The sequence below is a fragment of the Staurois parvus genome, unplaced genomic scaffold, assembly GCF_062004578.1.
Source record: "Staurois parvus isolate SC_StPar_1 unplaced genomic scaffold, SC_StPar_1.0 ptg003227l, whole genome shotgun sequence".
Classification (NCBI taxonomy): domain Eukaryota; kingdom Metazoa; phylum Chordata; class Amphibia; order Anura; family Ranidae; genus Staurois; species Staurois parvus.
Genome location: NW_028321023.1, coordinates 14,034 through 40,721, shown reverse-complemented (window position 1 = coordinate 40,721; position 26,688 = coordinate 14,034). Strand labels below are relative to the sequence as shown.

The window sequence follows — 26,688 nt, the reverse complement described above, 5'->3', positions numbered from 1 at the left end:
TTCAAATAAATTGCAGTGTTGGGAGGAGTAGGAAAGGAGTGGAACCCCTGTCAGGTTTTTATTCCCTGTCTGTGCAAATTGTCCCCAAGACAGGAAGTGATGGGAACTCCAAGATTGTACCGTTGTCACCAGAACAGGAACAGAAGCGGAAATCTTCCAATGGAGACGTTGGTTCTGACAGTTCTCTCACTTTGGAGGGATTTCCTCTCACTTCCTGTTGTGTCTCTGGGACAGGAAGTGATGGGAATGCCAAGATTGTACCATTGTCACCAGAACAGGAAGAGACCAGAACAGGAAGAGAGGCGGAAATCTTCCAATGGAGACGTTGGTTCTGACAGTTCTCTCACTTTGGAGGGATTTCCTCTCACTTCCTGTTGTGTCTCTGGGACAGGAAGTGATGGGAATGCCAAGATTGTACCATTGTCACCAGAACAGGAAGAGACCAGAACAGGAAGAGAGGCGGAAATCTTCCAATGGAGACGTTGGTTCTGACAGTTCTCTCACTTTGGAGGGATTTCCTCTCACTTCCTGTTGTGTCTGTGGGATAGGAAGTGATGGGAACGCCAAGATTTTACCGTTGTCACCAGAACAGGAAGAGAGGCGGAAATCTCCCAATGGAGATGCTGGTTCTGACAGTTCTCTCACTTTGGAGGGATTTCCTCTCACTTCCTGTTGTGTCTCTGGGACAGGAAGTGATGGGAAAGCCAAAACTGTACCGTTGTCACCAGAACAGGTAGAGAGGCGGAAATCTCCCAATGGAGATGTTGATTCTGACAGTTCTCACTTTGGAGGGATTTCCTCTCACTTCCTGTTGTGTCTGTGGGACAGGAAGTGACGGGAACGCCAAGATTGTACCGTTGTCACCAGAACAGGAAGAGAGGCGGAAATCTTCCAATGGAGACGCTGGTTCTGACAGTTCTCTCACTTTGGAGGGATTTCCTCTCACTTCCTGTTGTGTCTCTGGGACAGGAAGTGACGGTGAATCTTATCAGTGGGGACACAGGCAGTAGACCAACAAGACGCAAAACTGAACCAAGACATTTTGGATGGATTGTTAGGATGTAGATCCCCCCCCCCCCCAAAAAAAAAACCTTATAGAGAACCGATTCCCTGTAAGGCCTGAGCAGTTCATCTTTAATCGTACAAACATCACATATCAAGTGCATCATAAACACAACAACGTATAAAAAACAACGACAACGTATAAAAGTGCTGACAGGCAGCCGTGTCCCCAGGTGAACCTAAATGGGGTGACATTACATCGCCCCCTATGTGCCCGCCTTACTCCTGCATCCGGTGGTAGCAGACCAGAGTGGGCCGGTCCACACTCCCACCCCTGTACATTCAGGCCGTCACAGAAATGGACCGGTCCTGAATTCTCCCTGAACTCTGCAGCCGTGGAACGTGTCATAAGTCAGTGTAGTGTCACCGTCCGGCCGCTGACATCTTCTCGTGTCCCACGCAGACACTCTCGCTCTCTCCCGCTCACTCACATACGCCCCCCGGCGGGGCCATCGGAACGCCCATCGCGCCGGGTACGCGCACCTCCCCCACACTCAGACTCCAGTCACACCGCGTTTTGCGTCTTCGGGATCAGTCTCGCAGTCTTCATGCGCTCTTTTTTTTTTTTTTCCGGCGGGGTCGTCAGCCGGGGGTGCGTTCCGTCAGGGCCTCCTGCATTTGTTGGCGGCAGCGGGTGTAGCGCTGGATGATCTGGCGCATGTGCTCCTCTTCCTCCCGCTGCAGGATGCGCAGGAAGTTCTGGAGCTCCGGCATGCTGAAGGCGTCCCACTGCAAGAGACAAACATTGGTTAGTGGAGATATATTCTCTTCTGAACGAACGTGCGGTAGGATCATACCACATCATGGCCATTAGATGGCGCTGAGGAGCGCAGGAAATTCATCTGTGTAGCCAGAGATACAATGTAACAATTTTAGAAAACGCTAGAGGGAATTAACAAATAACAAAGCATTAAAGACTGATGTATTTCCTCCTCAGCACCATCTAGTGGTCATAAGACTGGAGGGGAGGAGCCGGTACACCTGTGCAACACTGGAGGGGAGGAGTCAGTACACCTGTTGCTAGACTGGCGGGGAGGAGCCAGTACACCTGTGCAAGACTGGAGGGGAGGAGCCAGTACACCTGTGCAAGACTGGAGGGGAGGAGCCGGTACACCTGTGCAAGACTTATAGGGAGGAGCCGGTACACCTGTGCAAGACTGGAGGGGAGGAGTCAGTACATCTGTGCATGACTGTAGAGGAGGAGCCGATACACCTGTGCAAGACTGAAGGGGAGGAGTCGGTACACCTGTGCAACACTAGAGGGGAGGAGTTGGTACACCTGTGCAACACTGGAGGGGAGGAGTCAGTACACCTGTGCAAGACTGGCGGGGAGGAGCCAGTACACCTGTGCAAGACTGGAGGGGAGGAGCCAGTACACCTGTGCAAGACTGGAGGGGAGGAGCAGGTACACCTATGCAAGACTTGAGGGGAGGAGCCAGTACACCTGTGCAATACTGAAGGGGAGGAGCTGGTACACCTGTGCAAGACTGGAGGGGAGGAGCCGGTACACCTGTGCAAGACTGGAGGGGAGGAGCCGGTACACCTGTGCAAGACTGGAGGGGAGGAGCCTGTACACCTGTGCAAGACTGGAGGGGAGGAGCCGGTACACCTGTGCAAGACTGAAGGGGAGGAGCCGGTACACCTGTGCAAGACTGAAGGGGAGCAGTCGGTACACCTGTGCAACACTGGAGGGGAGGAGTTGGTACACCTGTGCAAGACTGAAGGGGAGGAGTCGGTACACCTGTGCAACACTAGAGGGGAGGAGTTGGTACACCTGTGCAAAACTGAAGGGGGGCAGCAGGTACACCTGTGCAATACTGGAGGAGAGGAGCCAATACACCTGTGCAATACTGGAGGGGAGGAGCTGGTACACCTGTGCAAGACTGGCGGGGAGGAGCTGGTACACCTGTGCAAGACTGGCGGGGAGGAGCCAGTACACCTGTGCAAGACTGGAGGGGAGGAGCCAATACACCTGTGCAAGACTGAAGGGGAGGAGCCAGTACACCTGTGCAAGACTGGAGGGGAGGAGCCGGTACATCTGTGCAAGACTGGAGGGGAGGAGCCGCTACACCTGTACTAGACTGGAGGGGAGGAGCCGATACACCTGTGCAAGACTGAAGGGGAGGAGCCAGTACACCTGTGCAAGACTGGAGGGGAGGAGCCGGTACATCTGTGCAAGACTGGAGGGGAGGAGCCGCTACACCTGTACTAGACTGGAGGGGAGGAGCCGATACACCTGTGCAAGACTGGAGGGGAGGAGCCGGAGGGAGGATTTAAATATTTCAGGAGATGGAAGCGGTGATCACTGCCCAGTAACCAGCAGCAGCCAGTCAGATACTTCTCTTCTGGGAAGTCACATTCGGTTGCTTCCCCTAATAGTTCCTCCCTGCTTGACCTGCAGAGCCGCAGAACGAGAAGTGAGACTACCCAGATGGGACATATGGCGGTGACGTCATGGCGGCCGCAGAGAAGGAACTCACATTGACTTCCCCGGTCTCGTTCTCCTTCAGCACGAAGCTCAGGGACTTCTCACACGGCCCGGCCAGCAGACGCAGCTTCAGCGGTTCCTCCTCATCTGATAGTTTCCTCTGGCACACTGCGGAGAAACCACAAACATTTCCGGGTTTTACTGCATTTGTTTAACATTTTATATTTTCAAGCTCCCCCCCCCCTCCCCCCAACCACACACACTTTTTTAGGGCAGGTTTTCCGGCAGCCCATTGATTTTAATTGGGCCGCCCAACGCACTGCAGCACGCAAAACATACGGCAGGCGGGGCTTTTTTTCAGCGGGCACGTGGGGGAACACAGTTCTGGCACCCCCAGCACTGAATGTATGTAATGGCAAGGGGGTGCTGGGGGGGGTCTACTGATGCTGGCGGATCTATTGTCACTGGAGGGGATCTATTTTTGTGTGGCAGTCTATTGCTGCTGGGGAGGTCTATTGCTCCTGGTGGGAGATCTATTGTTGCTGGGGAGGTCTATTGTTATTGGACGGGATCTGTTTTTATGGTGGTCTGTTGTTGCTGGGGAGGTTTATTGTTCCTGGTGGGAGATCTATTGTTGCTGGGGAGGTTTATTGTTCCTGGTGGGAGATCTATTGTTGCTGGGGAGGTCTATTGTTACTGGAGGGGATCTGCTTTTGCATGGTGGTCTGTTGTTGCTGGGGTGGTTTATTGCTGCTGGTGGGAGATCCATTGTTGCTGGGGAGGTCTATTGTTACTGGAGGGGATCTGTTTTTTTATGGTGGCCTGTTGTTGCTGGGGAGGTTTATTGCTCCTGGTGGGAGATCTATTGTTGCTGGGGGGTTCAATTGCTGCTGGAAGGGATCTACTGTTGGGGAGGGGGTCTATTAATGCTGGCTGCTGGGAGATCTGACGTTGCTGTGGGGGTCTAACTACTTAGCACCACAACATGATACTTGTTTCTGTACTTTCTAAAAGAGCGGTACTGAAAGGTGGGTAGGGGGTGGAACCATGGGACAGTGCTTGGAGGATGGGGGGGAGGGGGGCGGGGCAGAGACAAGAAGTGACCTGGGGGGGGGGTCTTTCTGAGAAAAAAAGCCCTGATGGGAGGCACAATATTTTGGCTTCATGCACAACAGCGGTTTTTTTTTTTTGTAGCAAAAAAAAAAAAAACCTGGAAAAAAGCTGGGAAAAAACTGCTAATAACTGCGATTTTTAGTAGCGTTTAGAAGCGTTAAGTATTTTTTTCAGCTGGAAATACGCTCCGAAAAGCTCGTCACATCGCATGTGATTCGCACGGGAACCGCAGCACATTCATGTGCAAATCACATGCCAATCCTGTGCGGTGCGATTTCTGTCGTACATTTTGTATGGCTCAAATCGCACCGGATCCGCGCCGCAAAGGTACAGGAGCCTTTTTTTGGTCCGCACTAGAATCGGATCGCACGGGTATTCACTCCTATGTGATCCGATTCTGCACATCGCACCGCGTTTCGTGAACCGATTTCAGGGTGTTGTTAACATTCACGCCCGCAGCGGTTCGCATGAACGGGGTGCCATTGTGATGCGGTGCGGAGTCTGCACAGAAAACGCTGCGAATCGCATCAGTGTGAACTCGGGCTGAAGCTCCCAGAACAAACACTGACACCCCGATCGTGATGAAAACTCATGGGGCCCCCCGGCAATAGGAGATCAGGGGGCCCCTGTGTCCTCGCCCACAATCAAAACACACCCAAAAAAGCCTATGAAAGGTACCAGGGGCATCTCATGGGGCCCCTTACTGACCCTGGGCCCTCGGGCACTGCCCGAGTTTCCGAATGGTCAGTCCGCCCCTGGGTGCGACTTGCTATGCCATGTGACTTGCAAAATCACATGGCAAGTGCCACCCTATTGTCCGTAATTAAAGCGGTCATGTCGGAGCCGCACCGATTTCTAACGTAGTGCGTTCGATACTTCAGGTGCGACTTGCGTAGACATCTAGCCAAGTCGCACCTCGTCGGAATGTCATCTATAAAGCTGATTACATTGTATGACTTGTAAATGATTACATTGTATCTCTTGTTACAGACACCTGTATTTCCTATGCTCCTCGGCTCCATCTAGTGGTGGTATTCTGCTACTGCCAATTATAGGAAAAAGAGAAAATTGCCTACAGAACTTTCCTTTTTGTCTACTTCGCTGACAACGAATGTTCCTGCCGATTCATTGGACCAATGGCTATGCAAATTTTCTTTTTTATAAAGAGCCCCCTTTGTGTTTCCCTCCAAACAATTCCTCTTTCAGCGGGCGTGCGATCTCATGTACTCCTCGGCGCTCCCATCCCCCGTGCAGACTGAGCGCGCTCTGGAAAGAAGTGACCTTTTTATTATAGAAGCGTCTGTGGAGTTTGTTTAGATTCTCCGGGATCCTCTGTGCGATATCATCCTCCACTCTCAGCGGCGGCTCGGAATTAGCAGCGCAATTGTTAGCGTCCTGCGTTCGGGCACAGAACAGGGGGAGGTAGGGGGGCACAGTACAGGGGGGGGTAGGGGGCACAGTACAGGGGGGGGGTAGGGGGCACAGTACAGGGGAGGTAGGGGGGCACAGTACGGGGGAGGTAGGGGGGCACAGTACAGGGGGGAGTCAGGAGGGCACAGTACAGGGGAGGTAGGGGGGCACAGTACAGGGGGAGGTAGGGGGCACAATACGGGGGGAGGTAGAAGGGCACAGAACAGGGGGAGGTAGGGGGCACAGAACAGGGGGAGGTAGGGGGCACAGTACAGGGGGGGTAGGGGGGCACGGTACAGGGGGAGGTAGGGGGGCACGGTACGGGGGAGGTAGGGGGGCACGGTACAGGGGGAGGTAGGGGGGCACGGTACAGGGGGAGGTAGGGGGGCACGGTACAGGGGGAGGTCGGGGGGCACGGTACAGGGAGGAGGCAGGGGGGCACGGTACAGGGAGGAGGCAGGGGGCGCGGTACAGGGGAGGTAGGGGGGCGCGGTACAGGGAGGAGGCAGGGGGGCGCGGTACAGGGAGGAGGCAGGGGGGCGCGGTACAGGGAGGAGGCAGGGGGGCGCGGTACGGGGGAGGTAGGGGGGCGCGGTACAGGGGGAGGTAGGGGGCGCGGTACAGGGGGAGGTAGGGGGGCGCGGTACAGGGGAGGTAGGGGGCGCGGTACAGGGGGAGGTAGGGGGGCGCGGTACAGGGGGAGGTAGGGGGGCGCGGTGCAGGGGAGGTAGGGGGGCACGGTGCAGGGAGGAGGCAGGAGGGTGCGGTACAGGGAGGAGGCAGGAGGGCTCGGTACAGGGAGGAGGCAGGAGGGCTCGGTACAGGGAGGAGGCAGGAGGGCTCGGTACAGGGAGGAGGCAGGAGGGCGCGGTACAGGGAGGAGGCAGGAGGGCGCGGTATAGGGGGAGGCAGGAGGGCGCGGTACAGGGAGGAGGCAGGAGGGCGCGGTACAGGGAGGAGGCAGGAGGGCACGGTACAGGGGCAGTCAGGAGGGCACGGTACAGGGAGGAGGCAGGGGGGCACGGTACAGGGAGGAGGCAGGGGGGCACGGTACAGGGAGGAGGCAGGAGGGCACGGTACAGGGAGGAGTCAGGAGGGCACGGTACAGGGAGGAGGCAGGGGGGCACGGTACAGGGAGGAGGCAGGGGGGCACGGTACAGGGAGGAGTCAGGAGGGCACGGTACAGGGAGGAGGCAGGGGGGCACGGTACAGGGAGGAGGCAGGGGGGCACGGTACAGGGAGGAGTCAGGAGGGCACGGTACAGGGAGGAGGCAGGGGGGCACGGTACAGGGAGGAGGCAGGGGGGCACGGTACAGGGAGGAGTCAGGAGGGCACGGTACAGGGAGGAGGCAGGGGGGCACGGTACAGGGAGGAGGCAGGGGGGCACGGTACAGGGAGGAGTCAGGAGGGCACGGTACAGGGAGGAGTCAGGAGGGCACAGTACAGGGGCAGTCAGGTGAAATCCAAAGTATTCCAGTTGTTAGAACAGGAATAGAGGAGAAATCTCCCAAAGGGGACACCCATTCCAGTGCCAACTGTTCATAAGGGGATTTCTTTCACCTCGGAAATATTTCTTTTTACTTCCTGCTGTATTTCCAGGACAGGAAGTGACTGAAAATCCAAAATGTTACAGTTGTTAATGGAACAGGAGTAGGGGAGAAATCTCCCTAATGGGGACACCTTTTCTAGTGACAGCTGTCTAAGTGGATTTCCTTTCACCTTTCTATTTCCTGTTGTGTCTTTACGGCAGGGGAAGTGAAGGGAAATCTCCCCGACAGCACAGAGGTTCTAACTATTCCCTGTTCTCTCCAAAGATACAGGTTAAACATTTGTTCCATATTTATATATTATTATTTTTGTTACTATATGTATATAATCTTTGTTTTACAAATGAAATGTATAACACGACAAAGGATTCCCAGAGCCCCACGGGATAGTTTTAAGTGCAAATGGCTGTTTCGAGTCCCATTCTATTTTCTGATTCCCTACATCTTCCAGCTGTGCAAGAATGGCAGTTAGTACAAGCGGCACACCTGGAAGTCACATGATGCCCCCCCCTATAGTTATAATAGATAGGTTCTCTAGACCGCGCCTACTGAAAGTCGATTCTGGCTCACCTTGCCCCTCCTGATCCGTCCGCTGGAACAGCGCAAACTTCCGCGGGTTGTCGAGCACGGTGAACTTGCGGAGGAGCGCCTGGATGACCTCGCTGGCCGTGGTGCGGGAGCTGAGGTGGAGGTGCTTCGAGGCGTCTTTGGGGAGGTAGAAGGAGGTCCTGCGTTTCACCTGCTGGGAGTTGGCCGAACCCCTCCGTTCCCGGGCGCAGGACGGCTTCTTGGCGGGGGGGACGGACACCGGGCGGACCAGCTTCAGCTGAACTTTGATGAAGCCGGTGTAAGTGCCATCTTTGTTCTGGGAGGGGAGACAGAGGAGGGAAGTCAGTAAAATGTGTAGAAAAGGAGAGAGCGTCCATCTAATGTACATATTATTGTATCTCCACCATCATTTATTATCTGCATTCAAGGAAAAAAAAATCCCGACACATTTCAGGGGTTATTGAGACCTTCATCAGGGCTCCAAAATGCTGCACCAGCTCTCACCACCATTAGGGGCAGTGCAGCGACTAATCATTCGCAGCGCTGGGGTCCCAGAATCAGTGCCCAGCAGGTGCTGTTGTGTACGTTACCTGCGGCCACCCCGGTGCCTCCTACAATGCAGCCTATAGATGACTTGTACAGTCACTTCCTCCGGATGAGTAATTGCTTGGCTATATCTGCTTTCAATTCACAAACAGGCGCAATACATGCGACCTCTGTCTGCGTTTTGGACGCGGTTTGCAAATGTCTGTGTGCGCTCAGCACAGATGGCCAACCGTCTGCTGAAGGTCTTTGTTTTTTCATACAGTTGGCGTCTGTCTGTCATTGTGGCCTTGTTATGGTTTCATCTGTCAAATACGTTTCTGTAACATTATCTCCGAATGGCGCCAAAGTGTCCGCAGATCCGCCATTTTCCCGTATTGTGTCCCCATCACGGCCTACACAGCACAGGCCTGTCCTTCTGGGTCCGGGGTTCCCTGTACAGCGCTGCGGTCTATGTCAGAGCTACATACATGTGTACTAATAATAGTGTGTGACTGTGGGGGAGGGGACATTAGAGTGTAAGCTCCTCTGGTACAGAGACTGATGGGACTGTGGGGGAGGGGACATTAGAGTGTAAGCTCCTCTGGTGCAGAGACTGATGGGACTGTGGGGGAGGGGACATTAGAGTGTAAGCTCCTCTGGTACAGAGACTGATGGGACTGCGGGGGAGGGGACATTAGAGTGTAAGCTCCTCTGATACAGAGACTGATGTGACTGTGGGGAGAGGGGACATTAGAGTGTAAGCTCCTCTGGTACACAGACTGATGTGACTGTGGGGGAGGGGACATTAGAGTGTAAGCTCCTCTGGTACAGAGACTGATGGGACTGTGGGGGAGGGGACATTAGAGTGTAAGCTCCTCTGGTACAGAGACTGATGGGACTGTGGGGGAGGGGACATTAGAGTGTAAGCTCCTCTGGTACAGAGACTGATGTGACTGGGGGGGGGGGGGACATTAGAGTGTAAGCTCCTCTGGTACAGAGACTGATGGGACTGCGGGGGAGGAGACATTAGAGCGTAAGCTCCTCTGTACAGAGACTGATGTGACTGTGGGGGAGGGGACATTAGAGTGTAAGCTCCTCTGGTACAGAGACTGATGGTACTGCAAGGGAGGGGACATTAGAGTGTAAGCTCCTCTGATACAGAGACTGATGTGACTGTGGGGGAGGGGACATTAGAGTGTAAGCTCCTCTGGTAGAGACTGATGGGACTGTGGGGGAGGGGACATTAGAGTGTAAGCTCCTCTGGTACAGAGACTGATGTGACTGTGGGGGAGGGGACATTAGAGTGTAAGCTCCTCTGTACAGAGACTGATGTGACTGTGGGGGAGGGGACATTAGAGCGTACGCTCCTCTGGTACAGAGACAGATGTGACTGTGGGGGAGGGGACATTAGAGTGTAAGCTCCTCTGTACAGAGACTGATGGGACTGTGGGGGAGGGGACATTAGAGTGTAAGCTCCTCTGGTGCAGAGACTGATGGGACTGTGGGGGAGGGGGCATTAGAGTGTAAGCTCCTCTGGTACAGAGACTGATGGGACTGTGAGGGAGGGGACATTAGAGCGTAAGCTCCTCTGGTACAGAGACTGATGGGACTGCGGGGGAGGAGACATTAGAGCGTAAGCTCCTCTGTACAGAGACTGATGTGACTGTGGGGGAGGGGACATTAGAGCGTAAGCTCCTCTGGTACAGAGATTGATGGGACTGTGGGGGAGGGGACATTAGAGCGTAAGCTCCTCTGGTACAGAGACTGATGGGACTGTGGGGGAGGGGACATTAGAGCGTAAGCTCCTCTGTACAGAGACTGATGGGACTGCGGGGGAGGAGACATTAGAGCGTAAGCTCCTCTGTACAGAGACTGATGGGACTGCGGGGGAGGAGACATTAGAGTGTAAGCTCCTCTGGTACAGAGACTGATGTGACTGTGGGGGGAGGGGACATTAGAGTGTAAGCTCCTCTGGTACACAGACTGATGTGACTGTGGGGGGAGGGGACATTAGAGTGTAAGCTCCTCTGGTACAGAGACTGATGGGACTGTGGGGGAGGGGACATTAGAGTGTAAGCTCCTCTGGTACACAGACTGATGTGACTGTGGGGGAGGGGACATTAGAGTGTAAGCTCCTCTGGTACAGAGACTGATGGGACTGTGGGGGAGGGGACATTAGAGTGTAAGCTCCTCTGGTACACAGACTGATGTGACTGTGGGGGAGGGGACATTAGAGTGTAAGCTCCTCTGGTACAGAGACTGATGGGACTGTGGGGGAGGGGACATTAGAGTGTAAGCTCCTCTGGCACACAGACTGATGTGACTGTGGGGGAGGGGACATTAGAGTGTAAGCTCCTCTGTACGGAGACTGATGAGACTGTGGGGGATGGGACATTAGAGTGTAAGCTCCTCTGGTACACAGACTGATGTGACTGTGGGGGGAGGGGACATTAGAGTGTAAGCTCCTCTGGTACAGAGACTGATGGGACTGTGGGGGAGGGGACATTAGAGTGTAAGCTCCTCTGGTACACAGACTGATGTGACTGTGGGGGAGGGGACATTAGAGTGTAAGCTCCTCTGTACGGAGACTGATGAGACTGTGGGGGATGGGACATTAGAGTGTAAGCTCCTCTGGTGCAGAGACTGATGTGACTGTGGGGGATGGGACATTAGAGTGTAAGCTCCTCTGGTGCAGAGACTGATGTGACTGTGGGGGGAGGGGACATTAGAGTGTAAGCTCCTCTGGTACACAGACTGATGTGACTGTGGGGGAGGGGACATTAGAGTGTAAGCTCCTCTGTACGGAGACTGATGAGACTGTGGGGGAGGGGACATTAGAGTGTAAGCTCCTCTGGTGCAGAGACTGATGTGACTGTGGGGGAGGGGACATTAGAGTGTAAGCTCCTCGGGCACACAGACTGATGTGAGTGGCTCAGTGTTCCAAGAGCATCACTATGGTATATGTCAGAGCTATTCAGACTCATTCTTCTCACCATACTCATGAAGAGATTGCTCTTAATCTTGGAGTTGTATTCTTTAATTTTCAGCTCCGTCTCCTTCTGGCTCAGCTCCGGCGTCGGGGTTTGTTTCTCCGGCTTCTCATCCTGAAAAGGAATAAGACAGATTATCAGATTGGGGTCGGAGTTCCCCTTTATCACACCGGACAAACATTCCCACCAAGAATACGCCAAATCATTTTTATGAGCTGTAAAGCAAAAATTCTGCGTGTCTGGAATTCGGGATGTTTAGTTTTACTCCATCGGATCGAATATCAGCAATTTACAGATCCCCATTGGCTGCCATGACATGCTGGGGGTTGTAGTTCCTCTACAGTCACCCCACCACCGACGTAACATAATCATTATTTTCTTTACAGAGTTTAAAAATAAACTTCTCAGATCTGTACTTTCGAATGTTCGCTCGGTCACCTCTGACGGGAACCGGTTCTACCGGCTGCAGATTGTACCAAACGTGTTTTTCCTCCAAACATCCCAGGCAGTGAAAGGCGAAGATTCTCCGCTCCTCGTTTCTTCTAACCAACCCCCCGGGACCGCGCCCCGGACAGACGCAGGAACCGGCGCGGTCACTTCTGTTTGTAGGCTTCCCTGCGTAGGTTTAGATTGACATAAAGCAGCGAATAGAAAGGAGAGAACAATGAAATGTCAGCCATGGATTACTGTGATCTACACGGATAATCAACATGGGCAGCACAGCGGCTAAGTGGTTAGCACTTCCGCCTGGCAGTACTCGGGTCATCGGTCCGAATCCCAACCACGGCAACACCTGCCTGGAGTTTGCATGTTCTCCCTGTGCCTGCGTGGGTTTCCTCCCAGACTCCAAAGACGTGTTGGAAAGTGAATTGGCTCCTGTCTAAATTGTCCCTAGTATGTGTATGTATGAATGTGAGTTAGGGACCTTAGATTGTACTCCCCTGGAGTTTGCATGTTCTCCCTGTGCCTGTGTGGGTTTCCTTCAGGTACTCCAGTTTCCTCCCACACTCCAAAGACATGCTGGTAGGTTAACTGGCTCCTGTCTAAATTGTGTATATATATATATATATATACACACACACACACATATATACACACACACCGATATATACACACACACACATATATATATATACACACACACATACATACATACATACACACATATATATATATACAGTGGGGATCGAAAGTTTGGGCACCCCAGCTAAACATTTGTATTAATGTGCATAAAGAAGCCAAGGAAAGATGGAAAAATCCCCAAAAGGCATCAAATTACAGATTAGACATTCTTATAATATGTCAACAAAAGTTAGATTTTATTTCCATCATTTACACTTTCAAAATAACAGAAAACAAAAAAATGGCGTCTGCAAAAGTTTGGGCACCCTGCAGAATTTATAGCATGCACTGCCCCCTTTGCCAAGCTGAGACCTGCCAGTGTCATGGATTGTTTTCAATCATCGTCTGGGAAGACCAGGTGATGTCAATCTCAAAGGTTTTAAATGCCCAGACTCATCTGACCTTGCCCCAACAATCAGCACCATGGGTTCTTCTAAGCAGTTGTCTAGAAAACTGAAACTGAAAATAGTTGACACTCACAAAGCTGGAGAAGGCTATAAGAACATAGCAAAGCGTTTTCAGATGTCAATATCCTCTGTTCGGAATGTAATTAAGAAATGGCAGTCATCAGGAACAGTGGAAGTTAAAGCAAGATCTGGAAGACCGAGAAAAATATCAGACAGAACAGCTCGCAGGATTGTGAGAAAAACAATTCAAAGCCCACGTTTGACTGCACGATCCCTCCAGAAAGATCTGGCAGACACTGGAGTTGTGGTCACTATTCCACTATAAAGAGATACTTGTACAAATATGGTCTTCATGGAAGAGTCATCAGAAGAAAACCTCTTCTACGTCCTCACCACAAAAATCATCGTTTGAACTTTGCAAATGAACATATAGACAAGCCTGATGCATTTTGGAAACAAGTTCTGTGGACCGATGAGGTTAAAATTGAACTTTTTGGCCGGAATGAGCAAAGGTACGTTTGGAGAAGAAGGGGCACAGAATTGAATGAAAAGAACCTCTGTCCAACTGTGAAGCATGGGGTTGGATCAATCATGCTTTGGGGTTGTGTTGCATCCAGTGGCACAGGGAACATCTCTCGAGTAGAAGGAAAAATGGATTCAATAAATCCAATTCAGCAAATTTTGGATGGTAACTTGATGCCATCTGTGAAAAAGCTGAAGTTAAAGAGAGGATGGCTTCTACAAATGGATAATGATCCTAAACACACCGCGAAATCCACGGGGGATTACAGCAAGAGGCGTAAACTGAAGGTTTTGCCATGGCCTTCACAATCTCCTGACCTCAACAGAAAATCTATGGATAGACCTTAAAAGAGCCGTGTGTGACAGACAGCCCAGAAATCTCAAAGAACTGGAAGACTTTTGTAAGGAAGAATGGGCAAAGATACCTCAAACAAGAACTGAAAGACTCTTGGCTGGCTACAAAAAGCGTTTACAAGCTGTGATACTTGCCAAAGGGGGCAGTACAAGATATTAACTCTGCAGGGGGCCCAAACTTTTGCAGACGCCATTTTTTTGTTTTCTGTTATTTTGAAAGTGTAAATGATGGAAATAAAATCTAACTTTTGTTGACATATTATAAGAATGTCTAATCTGTAATTTGATGCCTTTTGGAGATTTTTCCATCTTTCCTTGGCTTCTTTATGCACATTAATACAAATTTTTAGCTGGGGTGCCCAAACTTTCCATCCCCACTGTATATATATATGTGTGTGTGTATGTATATATGTATGTGTGTATGTATGTATATATATATGTGTGTGTGTGTGTATATATATATATATGTGTGTGTGTGTGTGTGTATATATATATATGTGTGTGTATATATATGTGTGTGTGTCATATATATGTATATATATATATATATATATACACACACACACATACAGTATATCAGCCTGTGTGCCGGTCCTGCCCGGAGGGTCCCCCCCCTTCCATCCTTCCCCCTCTTGCTGAGTATTGCATCAGTCTGTGGCGCAGGGAAGGTGGGGGGGGGGGGTGAGGCAGCTGCGTTGGCCCTTCTTTGCCGGAATCTCCTCACTCTTTCCAGCCCGGCACAAAGTTTGGCTGAGATGGAATATTTATGAAGCCCAGACTCCGGAAAAGCCTTCGGAAGGAAACGGAGAACACGCCCGGCTCCCATCTATATATAGATCTGTGTCGGCTCCTGATCCCGGGTTCACACTGGTGCGGAATTTGCGGCGGTTTCCATGCGAGTTCCACACCGCATCACGATCGCACCCCGTGCATGCGAATCGATACGGGGGTGTTTAAGTTAACACCCCAAAATAAGTCCGCAAAACGCAGTGTGATGTGCAGAATCAGATGGCAGAGGTTGGACTACTCGTGTGATCCGATTCTAGTGCGGACCAAAAAAAGCGTCCTGCGCGTTTTTGGTGCGATTAGAGCCAAACATAATGTACGCCTCCCACCGCACCGCACACACATCACGTGATCTGCAGGGAATGCGGTGCGGTTCTGTGTGAATCACATGTGATCTGCAGGGAATGTGGTGCGGTTCTGTGTGAATCACATGTGATCTGCAGGGAATGCGGTGCGGTTCCTGTGTGAATCACATGTGATCTGCAGGGAATGCGGTGCGGTTCCTGTGTGAATCACATGTGATCTGCAGGGAATGCGGTGCGGTTCCTGTGTGAATCACATGTGATCTGCAGGGAATGCGGTGCGGTTCCTGTGTGAATCACATGTGATCTGCAGGGAATGCGGTGCGGTTCCTGTGTGAATCACATGTGATCTGCAGGGAATGCGGTGCGGTTCCTGTGTGAATCACATGTGATCTGCAGGGAATGCGGTGCGGTTCTGTGTGAATCACATGTGATCTGCAGGGAATGCGGTGCGGTTCTGTGTGAATCACATGTGATCTGCAGGGAATGCGGTGCGGTTCTGTGTGAATCACATGTGATCTGCAGGGAATGCGGTGCGGTTCTGTGTGAATCACATGTGATCTGCAGGGAATGCGGTGCGGTTCATGTGTGAATCACATGTGATCTGCAGGGAATGCGGTGCGGTTCTGTGTGAATCACATGTGATCTGCAGGGAATGCGGTGCGGTTCTGTGTGAATCACATGTGATCTGCAGGGAATGCGGTGCGGTTCTGTGTGAATCACATGTGATCTGCAGGGAATGCGGTGCGGTTCTGTGTGAATCACATGTGATCTGCAGGGAAGGCGGTGCGGTTCCTGTGTGAATCACATGTGATCTGCAGGGAATGCGGTGTGGTTCCTGTGTGAATCACATGTGATCTGCAGGGAATGTGGTGCGGTTCCTGTCTGAATCACATGTGATCTGCAGGGAATGCGGTGCGGTTCCTGTGTGAATCACATGTGATCTGCAGGGAATGCGGTGCGGTTCCTGTGTGAATCACATGTGATCTGCAGGGAATGCGGTGCGGTTCCTGTGTGAATCACATGTGATCTGCAGGGAATGTGGTGCGGTTCCTGTGTGAATCACATGTGATCTGCAGGGAATGCGGTGCGGTTCCTGTGTGAATCACATGTGATCTGCAGGGAATGCGGTGCGGTTCTGTGTGAATCACATGTGATCTGCAGGGAATGCAGTGCGGTTCTGTGTGAATCACATGTGATCTGCAGGGAATGCGGTGCGGTTCCTGTGTGAATCACATGTGATCTGCAGGGAATGCGGTGCGGTTCTGTGTGAATCACATGTGATCTGCAGGGAATGCGGTGCGGTTCTGTGTGAATCACGTGATCTGCAGGGAATGCGGTGCGGTTCTGTGTGAATCACATGTGATCTGCAGGGAATGCGGTGCGGTTCTGTGTGAATCACATGTGATCTGCAGGGAATGCGGTGCGGTTCTGTGTGAATCACATGTGATATACCGCACCGCATGTATGTGATCCCGGCCTGAAGTGTAATAATACGTTCTTGAATTTGTATTTTCTTTTGTTTTGAAGTTGTTCTTTTTTTTTTTTTGCATTTCAGCATAACTTTGTTCTGCTTTTTGGGTGTAGCATCATACAATGCATGGAAAACCGGTTTTCTGCCGCCCCATACGTGTTACAATCCGATCATACAATGCATGGAAAACCGGTTTTCTGCCGCCCCATACGTGTTACAATCCGATCATACAATGCATGGAAAACCGGTTTTCTGCCACCCCATACGTGTTACAATCCGATCATACAATGCATGGAAAACCGGTTTTCTGCCACCCCATACGTGTTACAATCCGATCATACAATGCATGGAAAACCGGTTTTCTGCCACCCCATACGTGTTACAATCCGATCATACAATGCATGGAAAACCCGTCTTCTTCCGCCCCATACGTGTTACAATCTGATCATACAATGCATGGAAAACCGGTTTCTGCCGCCCCATACGTGTTACAATCTGATCATACAATGCATGGAAAACCGGTTTCTGACGCCCCATACGTGTTACAATCCGATCATACAATGCATGGAAAACCGGTTTCTGACGCCCCATACGTGTTACAATCCGATCATACAATGCATGGAAAACATGTTTCTGCCGCCCCATACGTGTTACAATCCGATCATACAATGCATGGAAAACATGTCTTCTGCCGCCCCATACGTGTTACAATCCGATCATACAATGCATGGAAAACATGTCTTCTGCCGCCCCATACGTGTTACAATCCGATCATACAATGCATGGAAAACCCGTCTTCTTCCGCCCCATACGTGTTACAATCCGATCATACAATGCATGGAAAACCGGTTTCTGACGCCCCATGCGTGTTACAATCCGATCATACAATGCATGGAAAACCGGTTTCTGACGCCCCATACGTGTTACAATCCGATCATACAATGCATGGAAAACATGTTTCTGCCGCCCCATACGTGTTACAATCCGATCATACAATGCATGGAAAACATGTTTCTGCCGCCCCATACGTGTTACAATCCGATCATACAATGCATGGAAAACATGTCTTCTGCCGCCCCATACGTGTTACAATCCGATCATACAATGCATGGAAAACATGTTTCTGCCGCCCCATACGTGTTACAATCCGATCATACAATGCATGGAAAACATGTCTTCTGCCGCCCCATACGTGTTACAATCCGATCATACAATGCATGGAAAACCGGTTTCTGACGCCCCATACGTGTTACAATCCGATCATACAATGCATGGAAAACATGTTTCTGCCGCCCCATACGTGTTACAATCCGATCATACAATGCATGGAAAACATGTTTCTGCCGCCCCATACGTGTTACAATCCGATCATACAATGCATGGAAAACATGTCTTCTGCCGCCCCATACGTGTTACAATCCGATCATACAATGCATGGAAAACATGTTTCTGCCGCCCCATACGTGTTACAATCCGATCATACAATGCATGGAAAACATGTCTTCTGCCGCCCCATACGTGTTACAATCCGATCATACAATCAAGCTTTACCATAAGTAATGTGAGGACCAACTTGAGACAATATCAATACCCAATCAATCTCTGGGGCGGATTTACTAAAGCCAAATAGACTGAGCACTTTGCAAAGTGCAGTTACTCCAGAGCTTAGTAAATGACTGGAGGCTCTGCTGACTTCCATCGTCCAATCACATGCAAGCAAAAATGCTTTTTTTTTTAATTTTCCCTGCATGTGATTGGGTATCCTTTGCAAAGTGCAGTTTCTCCAGAGCTCAGTAAATGATATGAAGCCTCACTTTGCAAAGAATACCCAATCACGTGCAAAGAAAATAAAAAAAAAAAAAACAGCATTTTTGCTTGCACATGATTGGATGATGGAAGTCAGCAGAGCCTCTCGTCGCCTCTGTTGACTTCCATCGTCCAATCACGTGCAAGCAAAAAATGTTGTTTTTTTTTCAATTTTCCCTGCATGTGATTGGATATCCTTTGCAAAGTGAGGCTTCATATCATTTACTGAGCTCTGGAGAAACTGCACTTTGCAAAGGATACCCAATCACATGCAGGGAAAATTAAAAAAAAACAGCATTTTTGCTTGCATGTGATTGGATGATGGAAGTCAGCAGAGCCTCCAATCATTCCAATCGGCAGCAGTGGCTATGTGGTTAGTACTTCTGCCTAGCAGTACTCGGGTCGTTGGTTCAAATCCATGGCACCTCCTGCCTGGAGTTTGCATGTTCTCCCTGTGCCTGCGTGGGTTTTCCTCCAGGTACTCTGGTTTGATACATATCCATAGAAGATACAATGTAATAGAATATGATGAATGGCAGCAAAAAAGAAACATTCCGGCAACAATGGTTTTGGATAAGCTATATCAGAGGTCTCCAAACTATGGCCCAGGGGCCGGATGTGGCCCTTCGCCAGCCTTTAACTGGCCCTTGGGGCACTATTCCTCCCACTGACACCAATGATGGGGCACTATTCCCCCCACTGACACCAATGATGGGGCACTATTCCCCCCACTGACACCAATGATGGGGCACTATTCCTCCCACTGACACCAATGATGGAGCACTATTCCTCCCACTGACACCAATGATGGGGCACTATTCCTCCCACTGACACCAATGATGGGGCACTATTCCCCCCACTGACACCAATGATGGGGCACTATTCCTCCCACTGACACCAATGATGGGACACTATTCCTCCCACTGTCACCAGTGATGGGGCACTATTCCTCCCATTGACACCAATGATGGGACACTATTCCTCACACTGACACCAATGATGGGGCACTATTCCTCCCACTGACACCAATGATGGGACACTATTCCTCACACTGACACCAATGATGGGACACTATTCCTCACACTGACAGCAATGATGGGACACTATTCCTCTAACTGACACCAATGATGGGGCACTATTCCTCCCACTGACACCAATGATGGGGCACTATTCCTCCCACTGACACCAATGATGGGGCACTATTCCTCCCACTGACACCAATGATGGGGCACTATTCCTCCCACTGACACCAATGATGGGACACTATTCCTCCCACTGACACCAATGATGGAGCACTATTCCTCCCACTGACACCAATGATGGGACACTATTCCTCCCACTGACACCAATGATGGGGCACTATTCCTCCCACTGACACCAATGATGGGGCACTATTCCTCCCACTGACACCAATGATAGGGTACTATTCCTCCCACTGACACCAACAATGGTGCATTATTTCTTCCACTGACACCAATGATGGGTTACAATTTCTTCCAATGATGGGGCAATACTCTTCCTTTTACTGACCACCAACCCTGAGGCCATGGTTATTCTCAGTCATGCTGGGTCCGGGACATTTTCCACCCTCACTGACCACAATCCGGCCCCCCCTAAAGTCTGGGGTACAGTAAACTGGCCCTAGGAATGAAAATTCTGGAGACCCCTGAGCTAAACTATCACAGAGCCCTCCTATTCCTTCTGTACTGAACTGTCGTGTAATTGTCCAGTCCAGGGGCGTACTGACCGTTTGTAAACTCAGGCACTGCCCGAGGGCCCGGGGTCAGTAGGGGGCCCCATGAGATGCCCCTGGTACCTTTTTCATAGGCTTTGGCAAGGACACAGGGGCCCCATGATCCCCTATTGCCCGGGGGCCCCATGAGTTGTCAGTCCGCCCCTGGTCCCGTCTCCCTCATATTGTACAGCGCTGCGCAGACTGTTGGCGCTATATATAAATCCTGTATAATAGTAATCATCGGAGGATTGTTGAGGTGATTGAACCATCTCGGTGCTGCACCCTCCTGAAAACGAGCTTTTTAAAAAGTTGATCGCCTTAATTCTGCAGCTCTCACACTTTAATTGGAACTGAGCAACGCACAATACGAGAATATTGGAGGACACTTCAGGATGTCATCATTTACGATAACAAGACATGTACTTTTATAGTTCATAAGTAGCTTTTAAGTGGTCAGCTGACCAGAAGCCTCCAATCACAGCCCGGAGATTGGCTTAATGAGAAATGATGAATAATTAGTCACCCTTGATGAAGTCACATCTCCCGATAATGGAAGGCGTTACGCCCGCCCAGCCCTGCAGTGTTCCAGAGCTGACACACTGAACGTTGCAAAATATCTCGGAGGTTTCCGCTCCTTCTCCTGCCCATACACTGACCCCACGCACCCCGGCGATGTTCTGCGCCTCATTACGACATTTCCTCTTTCACCGCGCAGACAGACGCTCACAGTGCAGATAATGGAAGACATGTGCGGCCATTTATAGCCAACATCAATTTTTTTACGCCTGTATGGGCAAACTAGGTGGACGCCAAAGGCCAACACCATGCCAGGGGCCATAGAAAGTGTCTCATGATTGCTTCTTAGATTTCTTTCTGCTTTTATAGTGTTTGTTTTTGGTTTCTCACAACCCCCGTCTATACCTTTTATAATGCAGGGAATTTGTGTTTGTAGGATTATGGTGTATTTAGTTGGGTTTGTAGGATCTGTAGCGTATTCAGTTGGGTTTGTAGGACTCAGTAAAGTTTGTAGGATTCGGGGTGTATTTGGTCGATTTTGTAGGATTTGGGGTCTGTTGGGTTGAGTTTGCAGGACTCCGGATGTATTGCGGTGAGTTTGTAGGATTTGGTTGAGTTTGTATGGTTCAGGGTGGATTTGGTTGAGTCTGGAGGATTCAGTTGCATTTGTAGGGTTTGGGGTATATTCAGTCGAGTTTGTAGTGTTTAGGGTGTATTCGGTTGAGTTTGGAGGATTTGGTTGCATTTGTAGGGTTTGGGGTGTATTTGGTTGAGTTTGTAAGGTTCAGGGCATATTCGGTTGAGTTTGGGGGATTCGGTTACATTTGTAGGGTTTGGGGTATATTCAGTTGAGTTTGTAGTGTTTAGGGTGTATTCGGTTGAGTTTGGAGGATTTGGTTGCATTTGTAGGGTTTGGGGTGTATTTGGTTGAGTTTAGAGGATTCAGTTGCATTTGTAGGGTTTGGGGTATATTCAGTTGAGTTTGTAGTGTTTAGGGTGTATTCGGTTGAGTTTGGAGGATTTGGTTGCATTTGTAGGGTTTGGGGTGTATTTGGTTGAGTTTGTAAGGTTCAGGGCATATTCGGTTGAGTTTGGGGGATTCGGTTACATTTGTAGGGTTTGGGGTATATTCAGTTGAGTTTGTAGTGTTTAGGGTGTATTCGGTTGAGTTTGGAGGATTTGGTTGTATTTGTAGGGTATGGGGTATGTTGTGTTTGTAGTGTTCAGGGTGTATTCAGTTGAGTTTGTAGTGTTCAGGGTGTGTTTGGTTGAGTTTGGATGTTTTTGGTTGAGCTTGTAGGGTTCAAGGTGTATTCAATGGAGCTAGTTTGTAGGACTCACGGTGTATTTGGTTGCATTTGGAGGATTTAGTTGCAATTGTAGGGTTTGGAGTATGTTGTGTTTGTAGTGTTCAGGGTGTATTCGGTTGAGTTTGTAGGGTTTGGGGTGTATTCGGTTGAGTTTGGACGATTTGGTTGCATTTGTAGGGTTTGGAGTATGTTGTGTTCAGGGTGTATTCAGTTGAGTTTGTAGTGTTCAGGGTGTGTTTGGTTGAGTTTGGAGGATTCGGTTGCATTTGTAGGGTTTGGGGTATATTCAGTCGAGTTTGTAGTGTTCAGGGTGTATTCGGTTGAGTTTGGAGGATTTGGTTGCATTTGTAGGGTATGGGGTATGTTGTGTTTGTAGTGTTCAGGGTGTATTCAGTTGTGTTTGTAGTGTTCAGGGTGTGTTTGGTTGAGTTTGGAGGTTTTTGGTTGAGCTTGTAGGGTTCAAGGTGTATTCAATGGAGTTAGTTTGTAGGACTCGGGGTGTATTCGGTTGAATTTGTAGGGTTCGGGATGTATCAGTGGAGTTTGTTTGTAGGATTCAGGGTGTATTCCGCTGAGTATGAAGGATTCAGTTGAGCTTGTAACGTTTGTGGTGAATTTGGTGGTGTGTATAGGATTCTGGGTGTATTACGTTGAGTTAGTTTGTAGAATTTGGGGTTGATATTTGACTCAAGGATTCGTGGTGTAATCAGTTGAGTTTTTAGGATTCAGCTGAGTTGGGAGGATTTGGTGTGTATTCAGTTGGTAGGATTCGGGATGTATTTGGGTGAGTTTGTAGGGTTCAAGGTGTATTCAATGGAGTTAGTTTGTAGGACTCGGGGTGTATTTGGTTGAATTTGTAGGGTTCGGGATTGTATCAGTGGAGTTTGTTTGTACGATTCAGGGTGTATTCCACTGAGTATGAAGGATTCAGTTGAGTTTGTAGGGTTTGGGGTGAATTTGGTGGTGTGTGTAGGATTCTGGGTGTATCACGTTGAGTGTGTTTGTAGAATTTGGGGTTGATATTTGACCAGGGGCGGACTGACCATTCGGGTACTCGGGCACTGCCCGAGGGCCCAGGGTCAGTAGGGGGCCCCATGAGATGCCCCTTGTACCTTTCATAGGCCTTTTTGGGTGTAATTTAAGTGTGGGCAAGGACACAGGGGCCCCATAATCCCCTAATGCCCGAGGGCCCCATAAGTTGTCAGTCCGCCCCTGTATTTGACTCAAGGATTCGTGGTGTAATCAGTTGTGTTGGGAGGATTCGGTGTGTATTCAGTTTGTAATATTCGGGATGTATTTGGGTGAGTTTGAAGGATTCAGTTGAGTTGGGAAGATTTGGCGTGTATTGTTTGTAGGATTCGGGATGTATTTGGGTGAATTTGTAGGATTTGGAGTGTATTCATTTTATAGGATTCGGGGTGTATTACGTTGAGTTAGTTTGTAAAATTTGGGGTTGATATTTGACTCAAGGATTCGTGGTGTAACCCGTTGAGTTTGTAGGATTCAATATGTATTCGGTTGAGTTTGTAGGATTTGGAGTGTATTCAGTTTGTAGCATTCGGGATGTATTTGGGTGAGTTGGTAGGATTCAGGGTGTATTCGTTGAGTTGGGAGGATTTGGGGCGTATTCAGTTTGTAGGATTCGGGATGTATTTGGGTGAGTTGGTAGGATTCAGGGTGTATTCGTTGAGTTGGGAGGATTTGGGGCGTATTCAGTTTGTAGGATTCGGGATGTATTCGGTTGAGTTTGTAGGATTTGGAGTGTATTCAGTTTGTAGGATTTGGAGTGTATTCAGTTTGTAGGATTCGGGATGTATTTGGGTGAGTTTGAAGTATTCAGTTGAGTTTGTAGGATTTGGCGTGTATTCAGTTTGTAGGATTCAATGTGTATTCGGTTGAGTTTGTAGGATTTGGAGTGTATTCAGTTTGTAGGATGCAGTGTGTATTCGGTTGAGTTTGTAGGATTTGGAGTGTATTCAGTTTGTAGGATTCGGGATGTATTTGGGTGAGTTTGTAGGATTCAGTGTGTATTCGGTTGAGTTTGTAGGATTTGGAGTGTATTCAGTTTGTAGGATTCCGGTTGTATTTGGGTGAGTTTGTAGGATTTGGCGTGTATTCAGTTTGTAGGATTCAGTTGAGTTGGTAGGATTCAGGGTGTATTCAGTTGAGTTGGGAGGATTTGGGGCGTATTCAGTTTGTAGGATTCCGGTTGTATTCGGTTGAGTTTGTAGGATTTGGAGTGTATTCAGTTTGTAGGATTCGGGATGTATTTGGGTGAGTTTGTAGGATTTGGCGTGTATTCAGTTTGTAGGATTCGGGATCTTTTTGGGTGAGTTTGTAGGATTTGGAGTGTATTCAGTTTGTAGGATTCGGGATGTATTTGGGTGAGTTTGTAGGATTTGGAGTGTATTCAGTTTGTAGGATTCGGGATGTATTCGGTTGAGTTTGTAGGATTTGGAGTGTATTCAGTTTGTAGGATTCGGGATGTATTTGGGTGAGTTTGTAGGATTTGGCGTGTATTCAGTTTGTAGGATTCGGGATCTTTTTGGGTGAGTTTGTAGGATTTGGCGTGTATTCAGTTTGTAGGATTCGGGATCTTTTTGGGTGAGTTTGTAGGATTTGGAGTGTATTCAGTTTGTAGGATTGGGGATGTATTTGGGGGAGTTTGTAGGATTCAGTGTGTATTCGGTTGAGTTTGTAGGATTCAGTGTGTATTCGGTTGAGTTTGTAGGATTCGGAATGTATTCGGTTGAGTTTGTAGGATTTGGAGTGTATTAGTTTTATAGGATTCGGGGTATATTTGGTTTCTAGGATTTGAGGTGTACTCAGCTGAGCTTGTATGACTGAGTGTGCATTTGTCTGAGTCTGTACGATTTGGGGCGTATTCGGTCACTTTATCGACACAAAACAATGGAATTGTTATCAATCATAGGTAATAAAACAGGTTAAACTAACTTTATCCCACCCCCCCCCATCCCTTGCCCAGCGCAGAGCCTGACCTGTATCTTTGTAGGGGACCTCCGGGGCAAGATCGAGGTCTTGGCGGTGTAGAAGAGCTCCAATTCAGGATCGGACTCCTCCTGGCTGCAGTAGCCACTGCTGGTCGTGCTGTTCCAGGTCCTTTCGAAAGACGGGGTGTCCTTGTCACCTTTACCCATCGTGCCGCCTGAGCTGACGAAATCCGGCGATGCCTTTCCGTGCCCAACTTCGACGAGGTCCGCCGCTGACCGATGTGTGCTTGCGTCACCCCTTTCCTGGGCGCAATCTGTGCCTTGCAGAGAGTGTGGCAGATCTTCTCCAACTCTGAAGTTGAATGTATACAGACTGTGTAATCTCCTCTGTGATTGGGAAGGAGGAAAGGGAAGGACGGGAGGGGTAAAAAACGATGACTTCATCCCCCCAACCGCTCCACACCCACATCCTGTCATAGGGATTGCAGAAGCGTGTGCAGTGCAGGGGGAGGGGAGCCTCAGAACATTCACTTCTGCTAATCTGCAGCCATGTGCGTCCGGTTCCTCAGCAGATTCGATTCGATAGAATCAAATATCGCAAAGGCTAAATCGTTCCCACGCAAAATGTAGCAAACGACGGATCTTAAAGTGTATGTTCGCCCCAATGACGGGTTTCTCTTACATTTTATATTGGTTTTTGGTCTTTTAGATGCCGTGTTACTGCGACAGAACGCATGCGCAGAGGGCAGCCCTGTCATTTCAACGAGCGAGAAGAACGCAAAACAAATCCCTGACCCTTTTTCAAAACCGGTCCGCACCGAAACCGCACGGCGCTGTGGCTGCGGCACCATGTGTTCCGGCACGTATTCGTAGATGCGTGGGGGTGCCATTTAAAAGGATTAGCGAGTGAATGACTGTGCAGGGCGTGTGTGTGAGAGTGGCGGGGGGGATTGTCAGGACAAGTCTGATCATTGGAGGAGAGCACACCAAGTTCCCAGCACAGCTAGAGAACTGACCACGCTGTGCTCTCATGCCTAGCGTGGTCAGTTTTGAATAAGAAAGCACAGGGACTAACAGGAACACCAGGAATTTCACACAAAGGAAGCAATACAAGGAGAACAGAAGACGTTTTCATACAAGTGCACGGATCAGGAACGTGTTGGGTTTACATATTCTGTAGACAATGGCAGGAATATCAGAATACTGCAGATATTACCCCCCTCCTAGAATCGATAACATTGAGAAATGAGTTTGGGGTGCAGGAAGTAGTGGAACTCTGACAAGATCAACAGGTTTTTTTTTTACTGAACCTGCAGAAAATGTAATTTTTTTATTAAAGGGGTTCTAAAGGCTGAAGGTATTTTTACATTAATGCACTCCCCCCTCCCCCCTCCCCGATCCGATATCAATCCAGAGCTGTGCCTGAGAGCAGCGGCTCTCCTGGCTCTTATCCTCCTCATTGGCTCAGATACAGCAGCAGGAGCCATTGGTGCTGTCAGTCACAGCCAGTGATGTGGGAGTGGGGGCGGGGCTGAGCAGAGGCGGCTCTTTAATTAGGCAAATTAGGTGGTCGCCTTGCACTCACAGAGGCCTCCCGGCCACCTAATTTGCCTTTGATCAATCACAAATGTCGGCTCCGCTGGCTCTGCCTTCCCCCACCACCCAGTTGGGACTCTGTGGCCTAGGGGCAGACTGACCAATCAGGCACTACCTCTCTCTCACCCCCCTCTCTCTGTCACCCTCCTCTCTCACCATCCCCCCCCATCACCCCTTTCTCTC

General features: G+C 49.8%; 1 protein-coding gene across 1 annotated transcript; it reads right to left on the bottom strand.

The window, feature by feature from the left end:
- Positions 1 to 1,106: 1,106 nt before the first annotated feature.
- Positions 1,107 to 25,326, bottom strand: RASSF1 (Ras association domain family member 1). The gene is made up of 5 exons (XM_089667377.1): positions 24,958 to 25,326; positions 11,628 to 11,738; positions 8,131 to 8,425; positions 3,543 to 3,658; positions 1,107 to 1,791 (listed from the first exon to the last, which is right to left on the bottom strand). Exons 1-5 carry the CDS (start codon positions 25,114 to 25,116, stop codon positions 1,645 to 1,647), a joined length of 828 nt encoding a protein of 275 aa, XP_089523503.1. The 5' UTR covers positions 25,117 to 25,326; the 3' UTR covers positions 1,107 to 1,644.
- Between the last annotated feature and the right edge of the window lie 1,362 nt (positions 25,327 to 26,688).